Raw genomic sequence first — 25,048 nt, forward strand, 5'->3', positions numbered from 1 at the left:
ACGACCATGTTGCTTATCCATGATGGGAAAGATTAACTGTATCGTTGAAAAATGATACACATGAAGAGACTGCCAATTTGGAGGACTGGAAACAACTTAAGACAACTGCAAATACTTGTCATCACTGAGTTAGATGATATTTAGTTATATAATTTTGTCAAATGTGTGTCTCAAAATGTTTTGCATTAGCCATATTATGAAAATTAACTTCACCTATTTAGCCTCAACCTTTAAATGGGTGTTGAGAAACACTGGCAAACTGCTAATGGGGGTTTGGGAGCATTTGAAATGAGAAGTACAGTTTGACAGCTACATTATGTGCACTTTTATGCTGTTTTATTTAATTACGTAGCATGTGAAAAATAAAGATGCTTAGAGAAACAAGACGTTAGCTGTGTGAGAACTAAGTCAGAAACAAGGTATATTTCCTACATACATTCAGTACAAAAACATTTTTACTGTGAACAAATACCACAGTTTTGTGATATTATGGAAAAATACAAATATGTAAAAGTTGAATAAGATTACATTGGAAAGTTACTGCGCATTATGCAAGTTTCTTCTAATCACTAGAAAAAACTTGCAAGATTTAGTTTTGGCTTCATTTTTGTTTTGATGTATTCTCGTTCGCAAGAACAAAAAATGCAGTTCGTGGATTCAGGCACAGAACACTCTGTGTTTGTCCCGTGGATCACTTAGTTTTGATTTGGCATCTGTACTTGCCTAGTGAAAGAGATTAGTTTTCTTCAACTGATGCAAAAGATTCTACTTGAACGCGTGCCAACACCGTCATTCAGACAGATGATGAGAAATGTGAGTAGGAGCCTGAGCAGCAGGCTGTATACAACAGATCTGATATCAGATTTGATATTTTAGATCGCTGCTATTGATTTCTCTCCTTTCATGTGTGTTTGCTTTGCTGTTCCGTTTCTAACAGGTGATAACTAGCACGGTGCATTTTGGATGATATGTGAAGCAGAGGGGGGAAAAAGCAATTTCTTTTCAAGACCCACCATTGCACTCTGACTGGTTTCACAGTGAATTGGTTTTTCATTAATTTTCATTAACCTCCAGTTGTGGCAGAGATATAGTCAAATAGAGGTAATTAAAGTCCAAAAGCCACATGCTGCTTTGAGAGGCTAATGAAAGATTTATATTCTTTTCATCACATATTGAAATGTTTCTTTTTAAATTAAATCTCTAGTGAGATTGGTCATATAAAGGCTGGTGGGGAGCTTCTATTGTGTTGAGATCCTATTAAGGTTTAATAGTTTCATCCCAAAATATCCTGAGAAATTGATACTGGTTTTTTTTATTGAATTTAGGTTAGCTTTGTGGTCAGACTGCAAAATCGCACTGCACAGAAACATACAATTTCTTTTCGTCTGCTTCTTTTACTGGCCTTTGCTATTTGCTGACTTTTGAAAGAGAGGTGTTTCTCAGCTGTGACACTCAGTCTTCTGCAAGGTTATTTTTGTGATGCAGTGTTGTTTGTTATCTGTCAGCAGCTGCAACAGCATCGTGTTCCCTTTATGTGTATCTGCATGTGTTTGTCTGTCATGGCAAAATGTGGTCATGGACTATAAACTTCATCAAAGCACTTTCACATGATAACTAAACAAGATGTACTGATGCTAAACCCTTACAGATATTTCTGGTCTGCTAGGCTGTGCAGTCTGGTGATTTGTTGTGATCATACAGAAGTTTGAGTTTACAGTCACCAGAGGCAGAACAGTTCACTTTGAATTCTTTAAATTTATGTATGACAAAGATATACGTTTTGTCCAGGGAATCGGCACAGCTAGAAACAGTAATGACAGTTTCCAGCAGTGTTAGTGCTGCTACTCTTTTTGATAGCCTCTTCTACTGCCACATGCTGTATATTCATGGATATTCATGGGGTCTTTGTCCCCTTTGCTGTTTTCCAGTTTTACATTCGCCCACTTAGCTTTTTAATTTGTTTTTAGCTTGTTGCTCTTTTGAAAGTCTGGCTGAATGTCGTTCTCACAGTGTACAGCTATTGCTTGATAACCCCAATACTTTACAATCATGTCCCATGCAGTTTTTTAAGTTTCTAAATATGCAGTATATAGAGAAGTAGTGGACTACCTAACATTGCACCTTCTGGAGCTGTTCGGCTTTGGAAACCCATACCACAAAGCTCCCAGCACAGTTTTTCTGCTGATGTTAACGCCACAGGAGGTTTGGAACTCTGCAGCTATTGAGTCAGCAAAGTGTTGGCAACTTTTACACACTATGCACCTTGACAGTGGGGATCATGCTCTGTAATTTCGTAGCTAAGTTGCTGTGGTTCCTAAATGCTTCCACTTTGCATTAATGCCACTTTCAGTTAAAGATCTAGGAGGAAGAAATTTTATAAACTGGCTTGTTGTAGTGGTGACATCCTGTTACAGTATTACGCTCGAATTCAGTGAAATCTACAGAATGACTCATTCATTTACAAATGTCTGAGGTGCTTTTTAAAATCTAGCTTAGCACTGCTATAAATGGACAAAGTAATAAAGAAACCCCTGTCAGTATAACAGTTAGACTGCATTATGTATTTATACTTTGCTAGTAAAATTGGAAATTTTACATTAAATGTTTCCCAAAAGTTCTACCTCTCTCCTGACCCCCTTGGGAAAGACTTAGAACAGTTTGAGCCAAGTATTTCAAATTTGGATTCATTGATTTCCAATTCTTGTGTAATTTGGCATACTGCAGTTGTTTCCTCGCCATTTCCTTCCTTAATAATGGCTTCTTGATATCCTGTGAACTAATTTCTGATGTGGATTCAGTGAATAGTAGGTGGATTAACTGAAAGGCCAGTTAATCCATGACAGGTCTTTGCTGGCTTTTTAAAAAGTTGTTAAGGACATGACTTTCAGATACTGTTCATCTGCAGTTGATAGGCTTTATTTAGTCGTGAACTTTTTCTTTTGCCCTCCACTCTTCCAGTTTCCTCATATTTGTTAAGGAAGCATTGCGCACAATGCTGAGATAGTTCTTTGGAAATCCCCTCGTTGGTACAAAAATACAATGTTATGAATGTCTAACTGTGTTAGTATATTTTACAGATTGAACTAATAAAATGGGCAGACTGCGCATAACAAACCTGAGATAGGTGCCTTTTAATGCTTGAAATATGCACAGGTCAGTGTCAAGAGGCTTAACAGACAAAAAATCATTCCTCTGAAAATGGTCAGGTATGAGAACTGGATTGAAAATTTGTGAAAAAATTCCAATATCCTGTCAAAAACCTTTGAGAATTTTTGCTCATGACCATTTAAAAAACATTATGAGAGAGTCTGGCTCATTGGCAGCAAAATATTAAAATAACGAGAGGTAGTGTAGGTGCACTAATGAGGTGGCAGTGGATTGTTAATTATCTTTACTGTTGTGGCAGTCTGTTCACTGGTGTAGTTTATGTTTCCAGAGCATACTGATGAGACTGTAAATTAACTGTAGGTACATTGTTTGTTCCCGGTTTTGCATTGCATACAATAACCCACCCTGCTCAGATTGCTTAGTCTGCAGGCATTTCACATTACAGGCCCTTGCCATATGGTGTTTGTCTAACTGGAAGGGTAAAGTCAATATGACACTGATACGTTTCTCCCTGTTTTATACTGTTGCAGTAATTCAAGGTGATCCACAAACTGTTTGGGGAACCGTCATTTTAGCTTGGAACAAAACTGAAAGGAGAGGAGACACTGAGTGGCAGAGTGAAAGGACAAACCGGTGCCAAGAGGGAATTGTCGGACTACCTGTGCTGAAAGATTTCTGTTGAATTAGATTGTATGAGGCCATTTAAAGGCTGATGTCAGATTTAAAAACGCCTGGTGAAATATAGGAAATGGTGATGGTACATTAATTTGTCCACTGAGTGATACATTGCTTGAAGAGGAGCATAAAAGTTAAAAAAAAAATGACAGAGAAATTACCAGCTGTCAAGGACAAGGATAAAAATAACATCTCCAGATCAGCCATTGGTTGTTTGCCAAAACTGGCAATATTACAGCATCAGTCAACATGAATACATATTGATTTTTTTGTCCCAAGAACATAGGCATGCAGTGCAGTCCAGAGGTTTTAGGTACTTTAAGGTGTTTTCTTCCTTCCTATACGCAGTATCAATTTGGAGACATTTAGAGAGCACAAAACTGAACTATTCATTTACAAATATGATGCAAGGTAATGCTATGTGATGCAAAAAAACACTTCAGAATTTGAACCATGTTGTGGGTTATTTTAGGTCAGAGTTCAGCAATTAATGTTTAAGTATGAAACTGTTCATAATGATCCAACAGACAATTTGAATAACATGCCCAGAGTCTACTGTCCTGTAGTATTAATGCTAACCCACCATCTAGCTTTTCTAGCCAAACATTCAAACTAACCACAGAAATCAGACTTTCAAATCGAGGCAACATGCCACCGCAACAATTCCCCTTTGTCAGCTGAATGCTCGGCTCAATGCTGATTAATGAGCTGAGGTCAGAGCCTCCCCAGGAGGACGGTGCCATTATCTACAATACTGTGCTTGTGGGAATTTCTGAATGGAGGTGAAGCTAGGAAAAGGCAATCAGTGTTAATCGCAATGAAAGAGCACGCACTTTGATCTACGCCCTTCTTCCTTTCGCTCCCTTCGTCTCTCTCTCTCGGGAAATAAACAGATCCAGCAGAGACTAGTTAGGCCATGTTTAGTTTCTTTTCAAGGTTTTGGCTATCATTATGGGCTCATGAATAAAAAATATCCAGTAGTTTTTGACTTCTTTTTTTTGGCTGTAGGTTGCTTTTTCAGCCTGGGTGCAGTGAATGAAACTGAGTTACTTTATTCAGATGCTTTGTTCATCCCCATATCTTTCCTGATGTTTCATTAAGCCAGCTGCAGCGACTCATTATGTGTTTGTACAAATCACTGGGGAAATGGCTACACAAACTACAAGACCATAAAAAGCAGGTTTTCTGCTTTCTATGGTCTTGTAGTTGTGCTGTTAAATCTTTAAGTAATGTAATCATTAAAAGGCTAGAACAGTCCTCTGGATGCAATATAGCAATAAATAATTTATGTATGTATCTCCTTCGCTGTTTTAAAAATTAAACTATTAAAGCCTGACTCCAGAAGATATATTGTCAACACTGTTTGTGGTTCAGTTTTGTCGCACCTCTTCTCAAATAAGACCACAGAGGATGCTGAAACCTGGCAGAGCTTCATTAAACTGCAGCACCGAGTTTTCCTGCCTCGCTTTTGTTAATAGCATCCTTTCCCCTATTCATCTGTTTCAGGACTCAGATTCACTTCACAGTGGCCATTGATTTCACAGCATCAAATGGTGAGTGTTTCAACAACAACCATCGCCCTGCTCTGCCTCCATTTGTCATCTCATGTATAACTAGAAGATTTGCTATTATTCAAAGAGGGGCTGGAGTTTCCTCTCTGCCTGTGATCTCCCTTTTTTTTCAAGGTGTTCACATGTCAGACACTATTAAGCGCTCCTGCCAGCCTGCAATATATAAAACGAAAACTTTAAATCATATTAGTGATAATTAAAAAAGATGGTAGCTATAGTATATATACCGAAACATGTACAAATATAAAAATGCACAAAATCGAAAATCTTCAGTGGCCGGAGACCGTGGTATGAATAAAATTTGTGCGCTCGTGTACAATGAACGTGTGATCTTGTTGCCTGTGTGACGATTACTTCAAATGCAGCGACTGGGTTTGCAGCTGCTTGCAGCCAGTTGCCCTTTTTAAAGTGACTGGTGCATCAAGACAGCGATAAAGTGGCAATAAGCTGGAGTCAGTCGCTATCAGTTTGAAACTGAAGGGGTTCAAGTTGTAACTACATGCAGTGTTTATGATATTAATGTGATTAACTGTAATGAATCCAGAAAGGTTGCAAATGTGTCATCATCTGTTGCCGTTTACATACCCAGAAATTCACATTTACTACTAACATTCAGTCAGAATCTCCGAACGCCACAGATTTGATACAGAAATTCAGAAATTTCACCACAAATAGTGACAAAATTACTTCAAGATGTTGATTTAACTGCAAAATGACATAGACGCTCTGCAATTAGCTCTTATTTAGGAATACAACCAGAGTACAACCAGCTCAGTTGAGTTCCTGATGTGTCATAGATGTCTTGTGTTGCAGACTGACTGCATTTTGAGAGCAATCTGTCTGTGTTATAAATTAGTTCAACTGAATTCACTTGAATGTTATTTATATGCCGCCAATTCACATCAAACAATTGCCTCGAAGTCCTTTTATATTCTAGGTCAAAGACCCTGCAATAATAGAGAGAAAATCCCAACAATAAGTTGTACTACGTTCATAAGTGATTAAACTTCTGTTAAAAACGCCACTAGGTTTGCAAGAAACCTTAGATCACTCACAATCCTCAAAGCATTATTGCCACAGGCTTAGGGGGCAATTGCCAACATCACTAAGAGGGTAAATTTCACTGGCTGACTGGCCAGGTTGCACTCCCAGGTGTGTTGAGTCAGGGTTTTCCCCTCCCAAGCAAGAGGTTTCCAGGATGTGGATTTGAGGCAACACAGCGTGTTGGTTAAATAGCAGTTTATGCGAAAGTAACTGCTCAATAAACAACATTTTCCACACATAGTTTTGAGAGATATTTGCAGAGAGTGAAGTTAAAATAACAAACAGTTGAAATTTTGGAAAGTCTGTCTGTTCCTGATTGCTTGGCCGCTTGCGTGCACAGCTGGGATTCTTAGTTTCTTGGGCTGGCTTTTCCCATAGTGCCTCACACATCTTATGGCCTTCACTGTCACCAGATGTCAGCATAACTAAATACCTAGGGTAGATTTTAAACCAACGTGCTTCACGGCACCATCTGCTCCACCATCACTAACAAAACACCAAGGGAATATCTTTTGGAAGAGCAATTTTTCATCCCTCCAGTAGAACTAACCCCAAGGCACACAGAAGATACTTTATACCAGTGTTTATTTTAATTAGTTATCTGTCTCTGCATAATGTTTAATGGCATTGAAGCTTTAAAATATAAAAGTAGATGACCAGTCAAGCACAGATGCCAAATCCTCTCAGCTGAAGCGTCTTTTTTAGTGTAATCAAACACAAGTATTTATTGTGTTTCTGACGAACACTCATTAGATCCATCTGGGATAAGTTGTAATAAAAATAAGAGATAAATATATTCAGTGGTATCATTAATCTGTTTAATAATATTATCCAACTACTAAATCAGCAAACATATTAATTCTGTGAGATAATAAGGGCTCTTATTATCTGGAGGGAAGTCTTATAGTGCAAAATAAATAGACATCAAGTTTTACAGTTATTTTCAATAAGGCAGTCATTTCCTCAAACCCAAATCTTAGCTTTAGTTTGCTCTTGTTTCCCCTGCCTCGGCTGTCAGTTTCCTCTCAGTCTGATGGTCTGCATCAGTGACTCTGACTTCTCTCTTCTTAAAAGGAAATCCATCACAGTCCACTTCACTACACTACATGAACCCATACCAGATGAATGCCTATGCCATGGCCCTGAAGGCAGTTGGAGAGATCATCCAGGACTATGACAGTGATAAGATGTTCCCTGCCCTAGGATTCGGTGCTAAGCTGCCCCCTGATTGGAGGGTTTCCCACGAGTTTCCACTGGTGAGTAAACTATGTGATTATTTTAGACACCGACGTTGTATTTCGGCATCTGGTTCATTGACTTAATCTGAATCAGTGGGAAGATGATTTTGGCCCTCCCACTGGAGGTGATCCCAGGGAGTGCTCATTTGTGTGTTTATTTTCTACGTGTGGGTAAGCATGTTGAATGTGCAGTGTAGATGTGTGCATTTTGAGATAAAAGCAGCTACATCTCTGACATGCGGAGCTCAGGCTGAATTCCATTTACCTTTTATAGTGCAAATTAGGTTCTGTAAGGCTGACGGCTTCTTAAATCAATTTAGCTTCACTCAGTAATGTGCTCTGGCTGCTGCATAGTACAGCCTAATGAGGACTGTGTCTACAGGGTAATGTCTGCATCACTCCATGTTTCCATTAAAACTTGTGAATTAAGATTCATCTCAGCATATAATTGAAGTCTCTCTTTTTTTCTTGCCATACTCATGTAAGTGGGTTTAAAAGTAAAGTTAAGTCTTGAGTGAAATGTTTCTTATACTGTGTATGTTTGCTTTGGACTGTGCCTTAATGGGCAAGGACGCTAACCTTTGAAGCTAAGTTTGACAAGAACATCTCTGTCGGCTAAAACAGTGTTTTCAAAACGCCATTCAGCCCTCAACTCCACACCAGTATTTTAGAAGTACCCGTGGCACATACAGTTACTGCATCATTATTGTTATAATATTATTTACAATACTGATTAGCTTTGACCAAATTACAACCTGAAGTTCCTCGACTCTCCATGCACAGTTATAAAGCAAGTGAGTCTTTTGATCTTGTTGTTATTTCTACATTTCCAAACTCCAGAACATGCAAATCTAAAGAGCTATTGGCTTACAGTAAAGAGGGTTGCAAGACTGATCGTAAAAGACATGAAACTAGCACAAACCTGTGATGCTTCAGTGTCAACATGTTGTCCTGAGGTACAAACTACCAAGTGCATAGACAGAAAACATGCCCACCACTAAAATAACATTCACAAATTTCATATTTGAGATTAGTCCAGGAAATGTATGAAGACAGAGTTTTTTAAAGGTTTTAGAACTGGTGAAATGAGAGTGCCTCTAGATGGATGTGCGCGGCTGGATCACTTATAGACATCAGACACCACTTCACCACTGGCCCCACCACAGTGGTGAAGGTTCTGGTATGGACTGTGCTCATTAAGGATGAGCAAGTTGGAGCTTTTATGCAACTCCCAGACCTTCTGCCAGCTATTGGAAGATACCACACAACACTGCAGCATTCAAGAGGGCGATGAATTTTATGTAGGACAATACTCAAGCATCAGAGCAGCTTAAGAGCTCAAGAATGACTGAATAATGACCTAACCTTTTCTTCCTCACATGGCTTAAATCCCGCTGATAATTTGTAAACCTGTCTCAGTGGTGAGCTTTACAGACAGTGCAGGGGAGTCTGTTTTCTTCTTCATTAAAAATTGATTGCAAAAAGTGGAATAGCTGTTAGACCGCTGGTTGTATTTTAATATTTTTAAAAAGCCTAAATGTTGTTTAATTAAATTTTCTGTTGCATTTGTTAAATTTGTAACACACAAACTTCCTCTCACTTTTTCTTTGCTAAATATTTTGATTTGTAGTTGAGTAAAATTGACTGAGAGCACTGCTTTTAAAAAATTTAATAAATGTAGTCCTAAATAAATAATTTTGTCTCTTAGCTGGGCACGCGGTGGATATGGTTCAGTTTGTGGCTATGATTGGCACAAAACACTACTTTAAATGAAGCTCTGTATGAATATTTGATTCTTTAATGTGTTAACTAATTTTTTAAACTACTTTTGTTTGATTGAGGAAATCTGGCCATCCTGCCCATACAGAAAAAGACATTTTAACCACTACCATTCACAGTTAAAAGTTATGTTGTATTGTTTTAGTCATGAATGGTTTTCATACATGCACCGCTGACCGATGGGACCTGAAATGATCCTTAACCTGCTAGTCCCCTTCACATGAACTTTACTGTACAGCATAAAGATTGCACAATGTTTGATTTCACAGATGTGCAGGTAATGGTCTAGTGAATTGCTCTATCCGAGTAACCCTGGTGTCTAAATCAAAGTAATTTAAGTAGCATCACTCTGATGATTGGTGGCTTAAGCCCTCTTCTTCAGTTTCACCATCATCACACACTCAGCTTATTAAAACACTAGCAGCTCTTGCTGGATGTTTCCTAGAGGTTTTTTTTAAGCAAGTCGTGTTTTTTTAAAAAAATTATTTATAGTCTGTCTTGATATATTTATGAATTTATGAATTTATTCTTCTTCCTGCTCCTTTTCATGCATGGAAACAGTGTTACTTTAATTGAAAGGAAGGTTGTGTATGGGAATACATTACTGCTGTACCATGTGTGAAACAAAAAAAATAAAATAAATAAATTTATATTATATAAATAATTTTATGTCATTTTCTGTGGTGTTACCTTAATGTTAGTAAATCTCTGTAGCAGGGAGGGTAGAAAGTGGTGTCGCTATGTGGTTGCTGCTAAACTTAATACAAATACAGAGCTTTAAAACAGGTTATCACTAGTCTTTCCAGTCTGGTTTGGTCCAACATGCTGCTGCTTATAAGCATAGTGACCTTCCAGCTAGCAAACATACTGGAGTATTTAGCACATCCACTTGTATTCATCTGAAAATCTAATAAATCACTTTAATCACTTTAACAGTTTAACACTTTAACATGAGATTAATTTTAACAGGTTAAATACATTTTTGTTGATTGTTTGACTCTGCCATTGTTGTAGTTTTTGTACCATTTATGTCTTGTTGTTTTTCCTCAGAATGGCAACGTCGACAACCCGTACTGTAATGGTATGGAGGGGATTCTTGAAGCGTACCATCAAAGCCTTAAGACAGTTCAGCTGTATGGACCCACCAACTTTGCTCCTGTTGTTAATCATGTGGCAAGGTACCAACGCAAACATCTGTCCCAGTGGATATATGACAGAGTGCAGTCGCCCTTTCTTTGAAAGTCAGTCTGTAAATAATCTTCAGCAGGCAGCCATGCCATCAGAGGCATTAGGACAGTGAATGATGGTTTCTCTGTGAATTGAGTAGAAACAATGAAGGGAAAATAAACAATCAGCTGCCAGGCTAAGACAAATAGAAATGGTAATCAGGGATTTGTGGTGCCAGACGTTTATTTTGCAGACATATAACGTGATGAACGTGGGGAGGTAAGGCGGCGTCTCTGGGAGGGAACTTGTAAATGGTCATGCAGCCTTTCGTGACATGTATCGATGAGCCACGCTAGTCACTTAATGAGTTTTACTGTAAATGAGGCATGGCATTAATTCACCATTACAAACTCCTTGTCACTGCAAATAGAGTAAGTGCACAAAGTGAATTAAAAAGCTGCGCCTACAAACCGACAGCAGTACATTAAACACACAGAAGACATAATGTGCTGTTTGCGGCTAAAAACAGTTGTGATATTACTATATTAAGTCCCATGTATATAACGTGTCCCTGTGACCTGTGTTTCAAGTGTATTTGTTAATATTTTCCCCATAAAGATTAATCTTGTAGTAGAATAATAGAGCTTATGCAAAAAGATTTATTCAATAAAACGACGCGCAAAATTTAAACTAACAAAATGTAACATATATATCTATATATATAGATATATATGCCCTGCCCACCCCCTACAGCTGACAGAAGGTTAAAGGACGTCATATCCATCCTTACGTAATTACAAACTATTATAGTGCTAAAACAGAGCTTTTTCCTATCTGCTAGTAAGTAGATCATCTGTATTTAATCAAAAAGATAAATCAAAATACAAATGTGATCAATATATTAACAGAGAAATGTAGTCTGAGTAGTGAAAATGTGTAACTTGTTTTCATCTGAAGGGCTTTTATGTCACTTTTTGTTTCAGTATTAGTTTTGCAGGTTTCATGTAGATAATATTTGCTTTTCTCTATCTCTTACTGATTTGTATAATAACAGTTATAAACTGTGAAGAATCCTTTTCCCCAGTGATGTTGTAGAGTGGGAGGAGCTATTTCAAGCCTGGAATCATCCAGTCTTAGAGCTTAAAATCCTGTTATATGCCTCACTAACAACTGGCAGAAGCTAAAGATTAGGGTGTTGAGATAACTGAAAGCACAAACTGCAGCTTAAATTAATTTAATTTAAAACGCACCAAAGAAAACATTCCCCTGCAGACCTTTATACATAATGTCAATGAATAATAAAAAAAGAATAAATAAAAGTCTCAGAAGGATGTCCAATTTAAAACTGATGAAAAGATAACTATTTGCATAACCAGGAAATGATCTTAACAATGCAGTTCATTTGAGTAGTTGTGTTTAATGTGCATGTTCAACTTTTCCATCCACCACAAGAAGAAAGCTGATAAATTATTGAAGTCAGGAAATGTTGATAAAAGGGGGAAAGATGTTCATGCATGATGCATAATGTATAGTAAATGTACGATGTTGAGTTGTTAATGTTTTAGCCAGTTTAAGGATCTCATCTGTGTAGGAATCTACAAATTGAGTTTGACTCTGCTGTTAGTACTCTGCTAATACGCTCAACAGTCTCCAGTGAGTGTGGCCTACATTGTTGTAAGTCAGCTAAGGAAGACAAATGCCACTTTAATCCCCTAAACAGCAGCCATCGCTTTTGCTGTTGTCACAGACAGGGCACGCTCTTTGATTAAACTGTCGGTGCCTCACAGTCAATTTGACCAAGCAGGATGCAAAGAGTGAAGCTTCACCTCTGACCTGTCCTTGGCTCTTGCAATGATCTGCCACATTTCTCCCTCTTTTTTTGCTCATCAAGTCTAGTAAGATGAATGCAAGGCAATCAATAATGTTCCAGAAGAATAAGACTGCTGCACTTGCATAAACAGTTTAATAAATTATTCATAGAGCAGCCAGCGATGGGCGATTGAATCTAGGCCACACTCACTGTGGTGTCTCTGATGGGTTTCGTAAGAGTGTCTAGATAGACCTCTGAGACGTGAAGAGCTATACAACATATTTTTCTTCTTTACGTGTCTATATTAAGCTCTTGTGTCACACACTGTGCGGAGAGAGTTTGTTTCTGAGGAATATATTTTTTAATGTATTTTTTATCTCTCACACAGTTGTTTTCTGCTCCTCTAAGAGTTTCTCTCTGGTTGCTCCTTCATGCGCGCTTTTCATAACTTTTTTTTTTCTAACATGAGCTGTTGTGCTTAAATCATTCTGTCACAGTCAGTTTCACGATCGTGGCTCAAGAGTTAGGAGTTCGCCTTGTAATCGGAAGGTTGCCGGTTCGAGCCCCGGCTTGGACAGTCTCGGTCGTTGTGTCCTTGGGACAAGACACTTCACCCGTTGCCTACTGGTGCCCCAGGGTGGCTGTGACTACAACACATTCACACACTTGTCATCACCAGTGTGTGAATGGGTGGATGACTGGTTGTGTAAAGCGCTTTGGGGTCCTTAGGGACTACTAAAGTGCTATACAAATACAGGCCATTTACCACTTACCATTTCTTGCACCAGGTATGCAGCAGCAGTGCAGGACGGATCTCAGTACTTTGTCCTGCTCATCATCACTGATGGAGTGATTTCGGACATGGCTCAGACCAAGGAGGCCATAGTGAATGTAAGTGCTGATTTAACACTAGCCTGAGGATATTAACCTCTCTCTCTCCATTCTCCTCCACTCTGCGGGACATTGGTTTTGCAGGTGCTTTAAGCTTACTGTGGCACTGTTCTCAGGCTTTCTGTTACTTTGAGGGTTTATAAGCCAGTAGCACTGGATTTGAGGATTTATGGGATGTTTTCTACCCCACTTCTTAGAGGCTCAGTTTGTCCAATATTTTTATTTCTTTCTGAGACCCTCAAGAGGCTTAGAGGCTCAGCTGAGATTCAACCTCTGTGCTACAGATGCATTGTCTGATCTGAGATCTGAGGCAACAGTGTTGCCAATTTTTTTAAAGTTTCATGGTGTTTGTTTTGTCCCATACTGCCTGCTGCATATTTCATGTGTCTTGACAACACTGCAGCTCACCTTTGGCTGGAATCTGCCCGCAGAGGTAAGGCTGACGATCAGTCATCGTCGAGCGGGTAGAGCCTTACAGGAACACAGTGTTCAGACCCCCAGCAGACTGGGTTTAAAGGGAATTTGCGACTGTTAATCAATCCATTCGAACAGCCACACCTTCCTTTTAAGATCTTGTCTGCTGCTCTGCGCTCTGCTCAACCTAAACCTGCCACATCCTGCAGCCACTGGACCTGACTTCACTCTCTTTGGATGGAAGAGCTTCATTAGGTATTCAGACTTTGCCCTGGAACGATGAATCATAAACAAGTAGCTGTGTCCAACACTCATCTCTGCATTTTTTTTCTTTCTTCCAGGCTGTGCTCTGTCATGAGAGCTAATTTAAAATACTGTACAGAGCAAATATTGACTGGTAATTTTACTGCTAATGGCCACACTGTATGGTACTGTATTTTAAACAGCTTAGCCTTCAGGGATTGATATCCACTTATCTGACAGAACAGCCTCAGAGGTAAATACAGTCTGCAAATCTTTTCCTTTGATGTTTTTCCTTGAAACTGAAAATTTCATTTTAATAAAATTGTAAAGCAGAGCCTGCTTTTAGCCCGAGAGGAACAGACATAAATTAATTTGTATGCGAAATTTAGATTATATCTGCAGTTGTCACTTTGCTGTTTGGGTGAGACTGACTCAGGAACCTCATAAAACTGTGGATATTTTCCTGTTAGGGAGCTTAATTTGGGTCTTCATCTTCGAGCTTCGGTGAGATGGAGCAACACTGATACAGAATACGTAACAGTGTTGGTACAGAATCAAATGAAAGCTACTGCAGAGGCAATGTACATATTTAGATTTTGTGGTAAAAGTTTTGTGAAGAATTAAATTCATGGGCATGATTGAAACATGGTGGTGCCATTCTTCCTGTCCCAAAATATTTCTGTAGTCCTTTAATATTAAATGGAACTGCTGATATCAGAGCGAATATCTGCTGAGTCCCTTTAGATTTATTGTGGTTCTCTGCAGTGAAAGTGAAGCATCAGAAAAACTGGAGGAGTGACACTTTACAGTACACGCAAAGTAACAAATGGTGTAAACTGAATAATGCAGCTCAAGCAACAGTATCAGCTCTGGCAAGTATATACCTGGGAAAATAGAATATATAGGCTATTTTGTGCGAGAGCAAGAGGTCATGAGGAATAACACTAGTGGAGAAAAGAAATAAATCGGGAATAGAGACTGAGGGAGAAAAACGATAGAGACCATGAAAGGGGAGGTCCTCCTCAGTCTATTTACTCCTATCTGTGACAGGCCTCTCCCCTTGAGAGGTTTTTCCAGGAAAGCTGACCTACTTTTGCCCCTGTGAATGCATTTCTACCACAAGCATATATCATTCATTCATTCGTGCCAGGGCTTTCACGTTCTGCACACCAATGCCATGGTCTGAATTTATGCAGTGCAGTAACCTCTACACCACAAACCGTTGAGAAGATGCCCCCTTTTATCTTGTAGATTTATGATTTGTTTTGACTGTAGTTTAAATAGACACAACATGCGACCCTTTTCTGTTCTGATGTTAAAAGCATTTGAAGCATTTCTATAAGCAAACTTGAATAAATGGTTTTATACTGAGTGGTGTTTGCAGGATTTCTGCAAACTGCAAGAGCATTGCATAACCTTATGTTATCTTTACTATGAGATTGTGAATGTGTGTATATTGGTTAGCTAACAAATTCTGTGCGTGCTGACAGTTGTATCCACCTTGAAGGCCCTGGTTTGAATAATGCATTTTGCGTTTTCTCTTGGCTCCTTTGGGAACAAAACTATACAACACAATGTGATGTGTAACATAGTCAAGACAACGTTCTTATGCTATTTCTAATTTATATTTGTCTTATTTTATCTTACCCATTATCATTTATGTCTTCTCTGGGGAATTGTGCATGTCGGTTCATACTGACTGTTTTAATGAGATGTGTGTTGGTGGATAAATAAACGTAATTGGAAATGTAACCCTTTCATGCTCTGCGAAAAACTTTGATGGCTTTGGTTCTTTTTTGTTTTTTTGAAAGAAAATATTGTATTCCTGGCATGTGACTGACAACTGACTGTCTCTTCTTCTTGTTTATGACAGGCAGCCAAACTCCCCATGTCTATCATCATTGTTGGAGTAGGCCAGGCTGAGTTTGATGGTGAGAATACTAACTACACACAAAATATGTGGAAAGCACTTTGTTGCCTCTTCGGATTAGGGATGGTTTGTTTTATTAAACCAGCTCAGACTTTCTGCAAAGAATAATAAATATTGTAAATGACTTCACAGTATGAAGACATATTTGCTCTGGAAAGTTTCATGATGAACTAAAAAAGAGTGTATACATAATTTTGATGCTGAGGTATACTAGAGATTTGTTTAAAAATCCATTTTTGTTCTCTGTAGCAATGGTTGAGCTGGATGGTGATGATGTCAGAATCTCCTCACGGGGGAAGGTGGCAGAGAGAGACATCGTACAGGTGAGACGTCTCGGCTCGTCACGGGAAGGAACAGCTCATTTTCTATAGGCATAAAAACATTAGGCAACAGCAACCTTATTTTTTGTTTTTTGTTTTTTATTCCAGTGCAAAATATCTCTTAAAGTATGGCATACATTTTTCAATTTCAATCATATCGGTGATCTCTTTATCTTCCAGCTGCTTTATTCATACATACAGTCAGCATTTGTTTATGCACAGATGCAGGTACCGCTGCAGCATTTCAGTCAGGCTGAGTTCTGGACTTTGACTGGGTCATTGCTACATCTGGATTCTTTTCTTTTTTAGCTATTCTGTTTATATTTGCTACTGTGATTGGGATCGTTGTCCTGTTGCATCACCTAGTTTTAGCCAGGTTTCATATTTTGGACAGATACCCTACATTTGAATATTTTGGTAGGAGTTCATGGTTCACTCATTGACCAAAAGGTGCCCAGGTCCTGTGGCTGCAAAACAAGCCTAAATTACCACAGTGCTCGACAGCTGGTATGAGGTTTTGCGCTGAAATGCTGTGATTGATTTTGTCCAGATGTGGTGTTGTGCATTATGGTCTCATCTCTCATTGTTACAGCACTTTTGTGATTTTTTTCAGATGCAACACTTTCTCCTGGAAACCCTTCCAAACAAGCCATACTTATTCAGTCTTTTCATATTGTACTGTCATGAACATTAATGTTTAATATGCTAACTGAAGTCTGTAGAGTCTGAATCATAGTTCTTGGGGGGGTTTGCAATTTGTCCGAGTATTGCACAGTCTGAGCTTGAGGTGAATTTGCTGGGAATGTGTTAAAACACATGTGAATGCTTTAAACCAGCAACTTGCCAAAACGTCTTCTTTAATAGAGGTGCTCACACAGGCTGAGGAACATTTTAAGTGCATTTGATTAGCAGCACCTCAGTGCTCCTTAAGCTTAGTCTTAACTCCCATGGAAGCAGTAAGGGTGTCTTTCACAGCACATCTTATAGTTGTGAGAAAACTTGATTTTTTTCCACATGACTGTATGCACATCAATCTACCACTGTGGAGTCTTGCAATAACAGGACCATAAACTTAGCACAAAATTGTTTGCAGAATTTATAAATTAACCGAAAACTAAATAAATTTTCTTATAGACCTACATGGCTTATAAAATTCTCTCTGTAATCAGAGGAGTCGCCCCCTTCTGGACATTACAAAGAATTTTCAAACCTTGGTGTTCCTTTGAGTCATCATTTCAGTGAACCAGCCAGGAAACCAGGAAAACATTGCCAGTTTGATTCGGGGATTTTTAAAAGTAATGTGTTTCTTTCTCATGTCACAACAGTTTGTACCATTCAGAGACTACATGGACCGCACAGGTAACCATGTGCTGAGCATGGCTCGACTGGCTAAAGACGTACTGGCTGAGATCCCTGACCAACTGATCTCCTACATGAAGAGCAGAGCCATTAAACCCAACCCTGTGCCAGTGTATTCGCCCAGTGATGAGCCGCCGACCAACCCCGTGTGAGCCCCTCCCCGCCCACACACACAAAGCTCTGCGTCGGGCAGAGCAAGGTTGAGATTGATGGGAACCCGTCTCCACCAACACTTCTTTGAAGCAAAAATGCTTTTGAGGCCCTTCCGTAAATATTAATCCAGCGTAACACAAAGATGATGAGACTCCATTGTGGTTTGGAGCAGTGAGACTGCAGAGGGGAAACTGCTATGATGAGGGAGCTTACTCTCTGAGTGCTTGAGGACCAGAGCGCTGAGAGACCGGTATGAAAGGAGCTTTCAGTTGTTCACTGTCTAACCTGACAAAATGGTGATGTAATGGATAGCAAGTGAGCCCATAAAGAGGGCCTGTTTGAAGGCATAAATATATTAGGATGTGCCAGTATGTATCATGCTTGTGATACCTTTTGGAATCAATGTGTGTAAACTAGGAAATCATGTGTATAATAATTTATTTATTTATTGCAGGAATGATCTGTTCATTTTAGGGGGTTTTAAAGGGTGGGGTATTAAAGTCATATTTCCCCAGAAGTTTTCCACCTTATATTTTGTGACCAGTATAATAAAAACGACCCCCATTTCTACTTTGATAAGGACTGTAATATAAGAGCATGTGACAAAACCCATTCAGCAGTTTATTAATCATGTTCACCTATGAATAATCTTTAATTGCAAGCTATAAAGTAGAGCACCTCCTGCGAGCTGTTGCTATATAGATATTTTAGCACCATGTCTTATACATCTTTCTTATATTTATATTTACAGAATGCACTAAATATTGTCCAAATAAAAAGCACAAAGGCAATAGTGGTGATAAGCTAAAAAAAACCTCTTATTTTGAAAGGACTAGCCACAATGACAATAATGGAAAGGGCCCTGATTTTTTTTTGACACTGTCTTTTTTATTTTAAAAAGGATTATCACTACTATTATACTGATATTTAAATTAACTTGTATCTATCATAAAAAGAAGCACATACTCACTTTTCCATGTAGTATGCAAGGAAACGTAGATAAAACTATTCTCATGCTGCCATCATTTTCCATCTTGCTGCTTCTTTCCATTATGTTTGTTGTGGTGACAGTTTAATATCTGAGATTTAGTTCAGTATTTTTAAAGGAGACTTCAAATACGATATACTTTTGAAAGACTGATGTCAACTAACAGCCATTTTTCTCCTCATTAAATTTGATTTGTTTGATTTTCCCCAGAATGAAGATTGAACAATCATAAATCTCGCAACAGAGTAAAAATATATATTTAGGCACTGAGTGTTTTTTTTTAATTGACTGCACAAAACAAAAACAGACCTTTTTTTTTTTATTCCATCCTGTCTGCTGTCTTCTGTCTCTCGACTGTTCTCAGATCATTTTGTTTTATACTAATGCACAATGGCCCATTTTTATAACTCATCGGGATGCTATTTAAATGCTTAAAAACACAATTGCACAATTCTGTTTTAAGATTTAGTTTAAGCTTGTTAATATATCTATACATATCTATAGATATAGATATATATATGGCGATCTTTATGGCGACTGTGTATAAATTGTGTAAAAAAAAAAAAAAAGATAGTTGTGGCCCAGTTGTGTACATCAAGTTATCCATATATAATGGGCATTTTCACATAGTCACTCAATATCTTGATCCAGATGTGCCTATTTATATGGAAACATATCCAAATTTAGTTACCCAGGTGTGATTCTGCCAGCATGTTTTAAGATGTACACACAGAAAATGTTGGAGATGATAAAACACTTGTGAGATTAGGACTATTTCAGCCAAAGGAGCTGGTACACACTGTCTCCGCCACTGCTCTGCACTTTTTTATACTTACAGCTCTTCACTAAGAATCTTTGAAGTAATAAATGCTACCAGTGTCATCGAGCCTTGTTGTACAATATTCAAAGTCAAGACTTGTTTACAATTCAGCTGTGGCATTTACATGGCCTCAAGGAAAAAGTAAACATTCATGGGTTTTATTAAGAAATTCCTTTCTGTTTTGTTAGCACATTATTCAGTGTTTCAAAATGATTTCACTCAATGAAACTGGAGAACTAACGTTTACAAAGATTTTTTTGTGTTCTCTGTGAATGTGAATCTCGGTTGTGTTTTCTTTTGTGTTCGGAGTTAAATGTGTTTGCATAATTCATGTTGCTTTAGAGTTTTTGTTTGTTGTTCTTTGACTCCCATGGCTGTGTTGCTCTCAGAGAGCAGAAAGAGTCTGATGATACTGCAGAAAGTCAGTCCTGAGGTGCTGAACTCCTTCTGTCATGAGTCCAGCCCCATATTTGGGTTTCTTTCCTTTACATTTTTTTCATTAGTGATGACATTTCCCTCTCAGAAGACAAAGCAGGGTTTAATCTGCTGACCGATTTCTTGGTTCATCACATTTCAAATTAGGCTGAGTTACATAATGGTCAAAAATACCAGTATGCCTCTACAGAAAGCTATCTAACACGATGATAAAAAAAAACCAAAAAAAAACGAAAAAGGCCCCAAAAAGCCTTTTTTTTTCTTTTACAGAAGTTTATGAGCATTTCTATAAATGTCAAATGATAAAATTCAGTGTATGAAAATATGGGAAAACAACAACCCCCCCAAAATGAATACGGATATTCTTTGTTTTAAAATGCTACATACTGTACTGTATTTTTCAGTCAATCTAAGGGAAACAAGTTGTACTGAACACATTTATCATAAGATGAAGTATGAACTCAATAACTTATAAATATAAGTAATATAAATATATGCAGGCCTGCACTGCTTTTTGAAATGCTTCATTCAGTATTTAATGATGACTCAAAAACATTGTACGTGACACACAAAACAAACGCTAAACGAGAACAACCATCGCATTTGCAGGGGGACAATGAAAAAAAGCATAATGTGAAAATCCAAAGAATTGGGATTTGTAATAAATCTTTAAAAACATTAGAAATGTTTTATGTATGACGATGTTCTTCCAAAGTTTCTTTCAGATTGTCCCACTCATTAAGGAGGGAATAGGATACATGCAAACATAATACATACATATACTGTGCTCGTTAAACCTGAAACGCATGCAAATTTCCAAACTTTGTCTGTGGAGCTTTAAATAATAATTTTAAAAAAGTAGCACTGAACGGTTTTATACTGTTTTTCTGAGATGATAATAACAAATTCCCCCAGTGAAATCAGAAACTTCAATCCTTAGTAATATAGGAAAAAAAGCTAAATAATCAATAACACCTCTGACACCTCTGAATTTTATTGCTCAGTATAAATGATGTCTTTTGCAGCAACAGAATTATTCCGCTTCTCTTGGTGGAAATGGCTTTGTTTCTTTTTTCCACTTCCTTTCAAATTCTGTTTGAGGCTGAACTCTAATTATGTACATAGGCCCCGCATAAAGAACATTCAGTGCCAACGTGTGTTCAGTAGTTGAACTTGGCCTCTTTAGAAAATGTGCATGTTTGTGCCAAAGTGGCAGGAAGTTTGGTAGTTTGCCATCATTTCACCTGATTAGTGCATCTGCCAGTGCGTCATTATCGTTACTTAGGATGTATTTGGAGATAAACGGCCCCATCCAGCATGTTGCATCTATTGTTTCTTTCATTCTGTTCCTATGAGACACATACTGTATGGGTTCTTCTTGCCACTACTCCTGTTTTATCCCAGGTTGTTTACATACCTCTCTTGGTCTTTGACTTGCATGCTGAATATTTCCAAACCAGGTGTTGGACATGATATTGTCGTCATACTGTGGTTTGTGAAATGCTTTGTAATGGATTGCCTTAAGATGAATAAAATATTGACAACTTTGGCAGAATACCAGTTGGATTTTTAATGAATGAATGAGAAATTCTTTATTATTTAATTTATATTTGTGATTTTTTTTCTAGATGAAATAATAACAATAATAACATCTGGCAGATGACTCTCTTCCAGACAGATTAAAGATGGTGATGCGCATGCGGTGTGAAAGATGCCTTGTATCTCTCCTTGTGGCAGTGGATCCAAATAAGAGATTTCAAATGAGAGATTATTTGAGTAACTGCTCTGCTGCCTGTCTAAGCGGTGCAGAGATGATTGATAACAGTTTGTTCAGTTACCTCCTCTCTACCACAACTTCAAAAGTGTGCAGTTTGCAGCCAGTCACAGACCCAGCCTTCCTGATCAGTTTATTCATTCTGTTGGTGTCTCCAGCGCCGATGCTGCTCCCCCATCAAAGTTCACTGTGCTTGCCACAAATGAGTGATAGAAAATCTCCATTATTTTGCTGCACACAGAAAAAGTAGCGCCTGTTCATCTCCTTTTTCTTTACAGCCTCTGTGTTAGTCTTCTGGTTCGGCCTGTTGTCAGTGTTGATGCCCAGATCAACCATTTCAAGGACAGAAGTCACACAGCCGTCTTCTTTCTTCTGAAGTCAATTACAATCCCTCCGGTCTTATTCACATTCAGAAGCAGATGATTTCTCCTAGACCACACCCCACAAAATCATCCACTAGTGCTTTATACTTCTGACCCTGCTCATCACTAATACAGCCAACCGCTACAGAGACGTCAGAGTATTTCTGTAGGTATCATAACACCGATTTGGAAGGAAGACAGCACAGTTCTCATGCCTCACTCGAATAACTTGCACAGTGCAATAACTATTGCCAGTAAGTTGTGAACATAAATTGATATGCAGTCTAATGTTTTGAGCGAGGACTTTATAAACAGTTTGTTCATGACAGCTAAGTCCAGTATTCAATCTTTCAAAGTTATGTTTTCGTATACCTCAAAACCATTGGCAGACATGCCTGGAGGCCTAATGTTTTCCTGGATGTAACTGTGACAAAACATTCACTTGGCCTCAAGGATGGACTGATTAGATTTTGGCTGTGAAAGTAACATTTATTTGAAGACAGTGTATGGAGAGAATTTGATCCCATCTGGTGCACACGCTTATTTGGACTTAAGGATGAACTGATTAGAATTTGATAAGGAAAGCAGTAGAAGGTCACTGTGATCTCACAAATATGCTTTTGGTAGCAACTCTTAAATAAATGTTAAATATACAGATATTTTAACACTAATGTCTAATACAGGGATTAGTAAACTTTACTATCAGTAGAGACATGTATGACTTTTTATTTAAGCTGTTGGTGAAATGTTTGTTTTGTCAAAAAAATGTAACAAAAGAATTTACCAACTTTGAGAGAAAGTATATTTGATCCTCTTTCATTTTAATTACGGTTACAAGGTATATTAAGTATAACTGAGCCTATCAACTTTGCTAATAGATGTAACATTACTCTACAGTGGAGTATTAATGATTATTTAGCACTTCAGCTTTGCAGTTTTATTACAATGCCATTAACACCATGCTGTTGCTAAATATATAGAATCAGAGAGTGTCGATAGCTAAAACGGTTTTCTTATTATTATTATTACTAAACAAAATTGAGCAATCGTGAAGTGGCATGCAGCTTTATAGCTTCTTTGAGTCCTACATGCATTCTTATAAATCAAACAAATAAAAAGCTTCAAATATAACAAGGGTAATGGAAAAAAATAAAGGTTTTATTTTGGCTAATGTGCAGAAAACACATCTGTCTATGCACAGTTAAATTCTTCAATTTTCTCCATGGCTTGTTTTTAAGGGATTTTGAATCCATAGCTAAGGGGACTCATGACTAACCATTTATGTGTATAGATTTAACAATTAAGGTTAAGTTTCTATTATTAATTATTTTATATTAATGTAGCTTTTTGCAAAGGGGAGCCACTACAGATGAGCTAAAGAGCTCCAAGTAACAACTGGAGTTGTGGGTTTGAGAGACTAATATGTAGATGTTATGACATTTCATATCCAAAGTTCAAGTCTGCACAGACGTGGATGTCAGCTTGAACTTGGCTGGCTGGCAGATGTGATGCATGCAGCTGCTAAGAAAGAAAAAGTTCTTGTTGGCACCATCTCTAATGGGGAAATATCTGCTCTTCCTGCTGAACAGGTAGCTAGTCACCAAGGTTTCATGAAAATGGACCACTGACTTAAAGTTAAAGAAGTTAAAAGTGCTATAATCCCAAATAGCAATAGCAAAATATTGCAGTCTCCCAGGAATGGTCTATTTCCAGTATACTGCTCAGCTCACAGCAGAGAAAGGGGGGGGGGGGTTCAGGCCTAAAAATTGGTAAAACAGCGCATGTTGCCTCATGTTCTCTCACACTAATGATGTGAGAAACAGAAAAGTGAAGTTTAGAGTCACGTATCATTCAAAACTGTGCTGTGATCCCATGAGCATTTTGTTTTTATAGGAAATTATGAACAGACATAAATACAGACACTGGGTTGGGGGGCACTAGTTTAGGAAGGTTAAGCATTAGGTTACTAATACTAGCTGCATCTTTAGTGAAAAAATATTCATAATAGATAATGAATATATTTCAAGTGTATTTTGCTTGTGGCAACTTTATTAAATAACATCATGTAAAAATAATGAGTAGATGATGTTAGTAAATTTATACTAATATATAATAGGAAGGGGTGATTTGACAAGGCTAAGAGATATATGCAAAAACTAAAACCAAGTGTGTATTTGTCATGCAGCCCAGAGCTTATTATACTGAATTTCATAATAATAAGCATCAAACTAATAAGTTATTATTATCTCTCAGTGTCTGCCTGTCTCAGTATTCTTTGCTTTTCTAAGCAATCGTTTATTTGTGCTGCTTCACACTTGGCAGGTGTGTTCCTGCGAATACACAAGAAAGTGTTTGGAAGAGGAGTTCTCATATTTCAGCTAAAAGATTGCCCTAGGCTCCACTATGAGTGTGAGGAGATGGGTTTACACACACATACACGGAGGAGAAGAGAAACTGCTGTGACATGGACATGACAGGAAAAGAGTTACACTGATTCATGCGGGCACCCTGCTGGGAGCGCTGGGACATTTCCTGGTGGTCTGAGGGTGACAGTGCCCTGCCATGAACAGTTAACCACTGTAAACTGTATATGTATAAACTTAAAATACATGTTCTTATGTTTGGTCCTGATTTGCTGCATTTTTATAATGCATTGCAGTACAGATTAAAATGTAATTAGTCTATTGGTATTTATTAGAGAATATTTAGGCAAAAATGTTAATTTCACTTAGATTGGCCCACAAAGTGAAATTTCTTAATATTTTCTGCTGTTCAAACTGACCTGAAATAGTTTCACTTTAGTCATTCTGGGTAAGTTATTTTCATGTTTGCATATGAACCCTGGAAGTGCAGTGCCTCTGCAGGTGTGTGGCTATCTGGCCAGGCTAATATCTCCATCAGGAATTACTTTATTTTCTGTTTGTTCACTTGGGTGCCTAGTGATTGAACAAGTTACTTTACATGCCA

At 38.0% G+C, this 25,048-nt stretch overlaps 1 protein-coding gene across 3 annotated transcripts in view; it reads left to right on the forward strand.

Annotated features, from left to right (window-relative positions):
- The window catches only part of cpne5a (copine Va), an 80,132-nt gene extending 59,949 nt beyond the window's left edge, over window positions 1-20,183 (forward strand). For all 3 annotated transcript variants that reach the window (XM_005914869.2, XM_005914870.2, XM_042228114.1), the window contains 7 exons: window positions 5,290-5,336; window positions 7,473-7,654; window positions 10,466-10,593; window positions 13,181-13,283; window positions 15,814-15,871; window positions 16,120-16,193; window positions 17,516-20,183. In XM_005914869.2, coding sequence (XP_005914931.1) covers window positions 5,290-5,336; window positions 7,473-7,654; window positions 10,466-10,593; window positions 13,181-13,283; window positions 15,814-15,871; window positions 16,120-16,193; window positions 17,516-17,701 — 778 coding nt within the window. In that variant the 3' untranslated portion in view covers window positions 17,702-20,183. The remainder of the gene's footprint in view (window positions 1-5,289; window positions 5,337-7,472; window positions 7,655-10,465; window positions 10,594-13,180; window positions 13,284-15,813; window positions 15,872-16,119; window positions 16,194-17,515) is intronic.
- The last annotated feature ends 4,865 nt before the right edge of the window (window positions 20,184-25,048 follow it).

This window comes from Haplochromis burtoni, unplaced genomic scaffold, assembly GCF_018398535.1.
Source record: "Haplochromis burtoni strain Fernald_Lab_line unplaced genomic scaffold, NCSU_Asbu1 Contig_9, whole genome shotgun sequence".
NCBI lineage: Eukaryota > Metazoa > Chordata > Actinopteri > Cichliformes > Cichlidae > Haplochromis > Haplochromis burtoni.